The sequence below is a fragment of the Orycteropus afer genome, unplaced genomic scaffold (assembly GCF_000298275.1).
Source record: "Orycteropus afer afer isolate SDZICR_OR568_19922 unplaced genomic scaffold, OryAfe1.0 scaffold00176, whole genome shotgun sequence".
Taxonomy (NCBI): domain Eukaryota; kingdom Metazoa; phylum Chordata; class Mammalia; order Tubulidentata; family Orycteropodidae; genus Orycteropus; species Orycteropus afer.
The window spans coordinates 1170472-1177772 of NW_006921763.1; the positions used below are offsets into that span (position 1 = coordinate 1170472).

General features: G+C 32.8%; 1 protein-coding gene across 1 annotated transcript in view; it reads right to left on the reverse strand.

Annotated features, from left to right (window-relative positions):
* PDS5A (PDS5 cohesin associated factor A) overlaps nt 1-7301 on the reverse strand; it is a 216501-nt gene that overhangs the window by 119114 nt on the left and 90086 nt on the right. Inside the window, exons 2-5 of the mRNA XM_007947143.2 lie at nt 5207-5410; nt 4113-4199; nt 3420-3517; nt 1255-1381 (exon numbers count right to left, since the gene is read on the reverse strand). Coding sequence (XP_007945334.2) covers nt 1255-1381; nt 3420-3517; nt 4113-4199; nt 5207-5410 — 516 coding nt within the window. The remainder of the gene's footprint in view (nt 1-1254; nt 1382-3419; nt 3518-4112; nt 4200-5206; nt 5411-7301) is intronic.

Sequence of the window (7301 nt, forward strand, 5' to 3'; positions counted from 1 at the left end):
AAAAAAAAAAAAAAAGAATACCTATCAACATTTTTATAGTTTCAAGACATGGACCAACCTATTCACCATCATCTTACACCTCTCCAAAAAACAGGTTAGTAAAACCTGTATTTTAGGCCAATGGTCTTTACACCTTTTCTCTAATGCCAGATGGTAAATAGTTTAGGCATTGGGACACTATAATATTTAGTATCTGCAGCAACTACTCAACTTTTGCTGTTGTTGTGTGAAAGCAGCCATGGACAAAATAAAAATGAATAAACAAGACTGTATTCCAAAAAAACTTTATTTATATAAATAGGCAGTGGGCCAAATGAGGACCACAAGCTAGCTTCCTAACTTCTGCTCTTGGCTTTTATTCCATTGCCAAAAGGATGGGATTAGCTCAAAATGAAGGCAATTTTTCTATTTCTAAAAGGGTGTATTCCACTAATAAAAATACTCTCTAGCTAGAATATAAATGCAAAATATGCTTCTTATTCCTCTCATAGTTTTTCTCTCTTATTTGCATGAGACTCCCCTTTGACATACCACCAAAATTTTTACCAATTACAGATTCATTTGAAAAAAAAAAAAAAAAGACTCTAGAGAAGAATTTAAAGTTCATTACACCTCATTGTGAGTCAGTTTAATTAGACACATTTCACCTAACATCTGGTTAACAGACCACTGAACCATTAGTGGAGAAAAATAAGAGGAAAACTATGGAAAATAGGGTAGGCCTGAGTAGATTCCGAGGGTGGAGCTGTGGGGAACCAGTCTTGCAATTTCTTAGGATGACCTGGCAGGGACAAATAGAAAAAGGAAATAGGGAACATAACTCTGAACTATCCCTTCCCCCTTAACATTATATAGCTTCTGCTTTTGCCTAAATCTTTTTTCAAAATGCCTAAGATATACAACATTGATTCTGAGAAGAACTCAATCTCCATGCTCCACATCTGTGTACAAATAAAACAAACCCCAAAATCCACCCCAACCCCTTGCAATTCCCAGATTAGACCGGAGTGGTGAATATGAAAGCATTTAAACTGTATGAAAATCTGTCTCAATATAACAGTATGTTAGCTAACATGTCTTTTAAAAATAGTAACAGCTACAAGACTAATGTGGGTTAGTATATTTTATTTGGGGCTTGGGAGTGATAGTAGTAATAATTACTTATGATGGCAAATTGTAAAAAAACAATTATTCATTCATATGTGCAGTATGGTCATTAAATATTAATCTTTAACATCTTTATTCTCTACAGACCTTATGTGCAGGAATGAGGTTAATAAGAATGGAGTCCAATAATTCTTGAGTAACTCCATCACCTTCCATGATGATAGAACTCATCAAGTCCAGCATGTGCATTTGTACCTTTTTATTGTGGCTATTGCTAAAATGAAAAGGAAAAAAATATTCAAAGATTTCAAAAAAGAAAATCATGCTTCCCAGTTTAAAAGGATAATCTCAGATGTAAAAAGATTTTCACTTAAAAGACTTGAGCCAATAATGACAAGGGAATTTTAGTTGTTTAATTTACTTTCTCCTTCTGTTGACTATTACAGCAGTTATAATTTACTGTTGGTAAAGCATTTTAAGAAAACAAAGACCTTTAAAATGAATTATGTCTCTACCCAATTAATATTCCAGGAGTAAGTTAAATTCAATCAAATAAAAATGTCAACATAAAAGAAAGAACACTTTTGCTTATTTATGTCCTAGATAGGTCAACAATAAACTTCGATCTTTAAGATTCAAGGAATAAAAACGTTAATAGTATCAAAGAAAGGTATGTTTGTATATGAGTAATTTTGAGAGGAAGGAAGTATAATTGCACAAAGGGAGGGTGGATTTAAACAAACAGGTAAGGTTACAAAAGGGCAGAATTATAATACTTTTATGAGTTTGGTTTTTAATCTTAAGATTACAAAGATGTGGAAGAATGCAAACAATGACCACAAATTTTTCCTATCACTGTGTGCACATCTCTTTACCATGTGACTTTGCTGCTCCTCTCACCAAGATATGTAGTCTTTATTTAATCAACCTAATCAACCCTTGGACCTAAATTTGCCTATGTATCTTGCTTTGGACAATGACACTTAAGTATACAAAAAGCGAGGAGAGACTTGACAAGTGCTTGTGTGCTGGGGCTTACCTTTCTTGTTATTTGAAAACTCAACAAGTGAAGAAGCCTGAGCTAACCTGCTGAATGATGAAAGACACACAACCCTGTTGCCCCATCACCCCAGCCAACTGCCAAATGTCCTGCCAAATAATAACTGCAAACACATGAGCAAGCCCAGTCAAAACAATCTCCATGCAGAACTGTGAGCTAAATAAAAGGGTGGTTGTTTAAGTCACCAAGTTTTAGGTGAAGCAAGAGCTAATTAATATGAAAGATACAGTTTATATATTCTATCATTTTATTTAAGGGCCTAGTGTTAGTTGATTTCCAGACAAAGCTTTTTCTCATGTAGTTTGTAACTCTATCTCTAGCCAAAACTGGTCTAGTCCTTTCCTCTGTATTCCAGATTACTTCCCAATCTCACTATTTGATCTAAAGAAAAATAAGACATGATGTGATACAGTATTTGCAAAAAGCTACAGGAAACTCTAGAAATCCACTGTCTAGTATGGAAGCCATTAGCAACATATGGCTTTTGAGCACATGAAAAACAGATGGAGTGAAATGTTGAAATGATAATACTTTTGGATGTAGTGTGCTAATAAACAAAATATTTACTCCATCTGTCTCTTTTTATCTTTCTTACTCTGACTACTAGAAAATATAAAATTTATGTGACATAGATTACATTGCTATATAAAGTACTGCTCTAGGACACATCTTCTAACAATAATAGATAATCATAATACCAATATCAAAACAAAACAAACAAAAAACTGGACAAAAGTCAGAGTTTGGGTCTGCTTTCCAGCAATTTGTCTTGGGGCAACTTACCACACACCCTCTCTTTGCATTTGTTTCCCTATTTCTTAAGGAAAAAGCTAAGACAATATCACAGTGAGGATCTTATAACCACTGAGCTATTCTCCTTCCCAGTACTGAGGGTACATACAATACTTATAATTTCTGCTTTGGAATCTAGTACTTCATCATTTCATGTCTTATACCCTTTGCTTTACAATTATATATTGTGAAGTATTATTTATACTTCATTGTTTAATAGCTCCTAGCATAAAGTGTGATACGTAAGGGTCAATCAATATTGACACCATAATTTAAAATGGTACTTGAAGGCCAAAAACAGTTTTCAGGCACCAGAAGTTTTGTTTATTTTCCTTCATGTTAAATCATTTAAGAGAAAGAGTTCCTTATCACTTTAAAATATCATAGAAACACATGATACTTCAATATACACGGCAATAAAAAGACATGTTTAAACAGAAGTGCTTAAAAAATAACTTACTTGATCACTGAGAAGAGTGTTCTAAAAAGTTGAATAAAAATTTCATTGCAATCTTCCAATTCAAAGCAGATGTTATATGATTTAACCCAAGCTAAATTCTTTAAATAAATAAAAAAATACGTAATTATACATGTACAAAACAGTTACACTAAAGCAACTCATTAATGAAATCTATTTTAGAATTAGAAATTTATATTAAAGACTACATAAAGGCCCAACATATAAAATAATAAAATTAGTTATGTACTCTGACCTTTAAAAATAACATAAAGCTGTTAGCATATAAACCTGGTGTCATTAACCCTCTCAAATTGAAAATACTAAATAGAGTTTGGTAGACACATACACATACTAAATATAAGGACCAGTGAAAATTACTTCAATTAATACTCTTTCAGGTGAGAGGGGGAAAAAAAAAATATAGAAAGATGAAACTAAAAGGTACAGTTTCAATATATGTAAAAGTTTTTTGAGTGAAATATATCTTATCTCGTCAGGATATGAGAAGCATTAAAAGATTGTATTTGTCTTATGAAATATAAAAGATGCATCAAGTGCATCTTATAAAATAATTTACATTATAAAGTTACTATATGGAATTTCCTACTATGTAATATAAAAATGGTGCTATACATTAGGTGCTGCGAAGTCAGTTATTAAAATAAATGTATTAAATAAAGGATTTTTTCTTACCTCTAATAAATAAAAATATCTATTAAACTGTGGACTCTTTGTATCCTCCAAACCTTTTAATTGTCTGGTAATAAACAAAAATATGTCCTGTTAAAAAAAAAGATAACATATATTAATGTAAAAATAGACATTTATCACTCTTTCACAACACTAATAGCCTGCATATAATATCCATTACAAACTATAATTAAAAAATTCTCTTTTAGCCAAATGCCTAGGCCATTTGGCCTACTCCATTATTCAAAATAACTGGAAACAATCAAATCACATAAAAATCACACTTTTAAAAGAAGCAATACTCTAGAGATTATTAATTTCCCAAATCCTTAGGCTTTCTTATTCTGTGAACCCAGTTAGTCTATAGCTTATTACCCTTTCCTCTACTATGGCACTTCCACTTTACTCATGATCTTAATCTTACATCAAACAATTATCTCCATTTTAATAGCTAGATTAAGTTTTTCCATTACTACCTCTTACAGGTAAAAAGTAATTTTCAAGTACCTAGTTTTGAACATGACTTGTAATTCTGATGTTGTGTGGAACAAAGATAGCAGACTGATAGTATTCCATTTCCAAATAAATTTTTAGAAGTTTTAGTTCAAAATAGTTAACATGGGACAAAATTATTTTTGGAATATTTAAAATAAAGCCGTTAAAATGATTAAAATTTGCCAAGAATAATATTCTTCAAAAAGTTCACGTAGCGTTCCTCAAACATTTTAAACCATCAAGGCAGAACCAACAAGACAAACATATAGTTTTCCATACTTAATAATTTTCAAGGGTAAACTGCCAAAGAAATGTGTGGATTTTGATATACTGATTTTTGAAAACAGTGTTATTATTATTTTTCTTTAAATGTTATTGTGCTTTGGGTGCTAAAAACAGTGTTATTGACCTGCTATGTACACATTCAACTTAGCCATTTGAGCTTTCTGAAGGTGAAATACGAGTGTGCCTTATAAAAATCACAAGCTACTTATGAATATAAACATCTTAAGATGGAAGATGAATAACATAAAACCTATCTACAACAGGTAAGCTATACTATAAAAATAAAACTAAAATGATTTTGTAAAGATTATATTTACCTTCAGTTTATCATGGGAAGTATATGGAGCTTCTGGGGCATAGATTCGAAAGATGTCAGCCAAACAACATGCTACAAGGAGACGCACATCTTTATTGGGATTCCTGAGGAAGAATTCAGATGCAAGATGCAAGGCTAGTGGGAGATACTGCTGCTTTTCCTCTTCTGAGTCCTGATCCATATCCATAAAAGTTTTCACTACCATCTGCAACAATTTATAAAAGAAAAATATAACCAACTCCTGATAGTTAGAAATCATTGGAGAATCACCTTAAAATCACTTTAAAAAATATCTCTATTACAACACAAACCATCAGAGTTACTATCAGAGGGTTCACAATTAAATTTTGTTAAATATTCACTTAAGAATTTGGGTAAAGATCACAAATATAAAATGGCTATCATCAAAGATCACTATATCTACGAACAACATCAATTTTGCCTTACTCATAGACATATTATCTACATTTGGGGCAGATTTATCGAGAACTTAAGACTTATTAATTGTATATCTAGCCTAAGAAAAAAGCTCTTGGCCACTATATATAAGATTCTTTACAACACTGTCAATTATGTTTCTTTTACATTTTATTATCAAAGTTTCCTTGAGTTAGGTTACTTAAAACTATGATTTCGTTTTTAGATTTCCCAAAAGAAAGCCATGGCTAAATATTTTTATGAGGTAGTACTTCTGATTGGGAGCTCTGGTGGAATAGTGCCTAAGGCATTTGACTGCTAACCAGAAGGCTGGTGGTTCAAACCCACCAGCCACTCCTCGGAAGGAAGATGAGGCAATCTACTACTTCTGTAGAAATATGCCTCGGAAAACCCAAGGAGGGAGTGCTATCAATCAGATTCAATTTAGTGGCAGTGAGTTTAGATTTTTTGTGGGGGTTACTTCAGATTAAAAGGAGCTCTGGTGGCAGAGTGCCTAAGGCATTTGATTGCTAACCAAACACTGGCGGTTGAAACCCATCAGCCACACCTTGGAGGGAAGGTTGGTCAATTGATACAGCCTTGGAAACCCAAGGAGGGGTCACTGTGAATTGGATCTGACTCAATGGCAGTGACACAAGGCACTGAGTTTGGCTTTTTTTTGGTTCTAATTAAAAGCTTTATATAAAACAACTTATGTTAACCAGATTAATGGAAATAGGATAACCAGAATGAAAATAATGAGTATGTTTACACTTTGTGAAGAATGTAACAAATGACAATGAACAATTTATGTAGAAAATGTTGAATGGGATCTAAATTGTTGTGTAAACCTTCAAAGAAAACACAATAAAAATTTTTTAAAGAAAACAAATTCCATATGTATAAACTGTTGAATGTAAAACCAATCTGCTTTGTAAAATTTCACCCTAAATCATAAAGATAGTTAAGAAAAAAAAAAACTTGTTATTTTTGGGTATAAAACATATTTAGAATCACTGTAAGACAAAGAATTACTTTTAAAAAATACATAATTTCCATGATTATTATAGATAGTCTCTGACTTAGGATGGGGTTGTTCTGAAGATTCTGTTGTCAGATCTCACATACGCAGAATACCTTTTTTTGTTTGTTTCATTATTACTACTATTTACTATCATCATCTTTATAAATCTGATCTTTATTTGTCTTTGTGGGTTGGGAACATTACGTTATGTTTTATTACATACATACATGAAAAAATGCACAATCATAAAAAGAACCCAGACTGGGAGTACCGGCAAGATGATGGACTAGGCAGAAAGACTGCACAGACCCTCTTCAACAAAGAAAAAGGGAAACCAATTAATGCAGACACAGATGATAATCCTGGAACCCTGAGCCTTGAAGGGAAGGATATAGAAGTGGACTAAAACACAACTAGCAGAAGAATTCGTATGAACATACCAAAAAAGGAGACAGACGGAGCTGCGTTCTGGCAGTGATCCCGAACAATCCTGACAGTACAGACAGCTTGGAGATTCCCGAGTGCTGGTAGGACTTAAGAATTAATCTAGAGTTCCGGCAAGATGGCGGACTAGGCAGAAGGGCTGCACAGACCCTCTTCAACAAAGAAAAGGGAAACCAATTAACACAGACACAGAAGATAATCTTGGACCCCT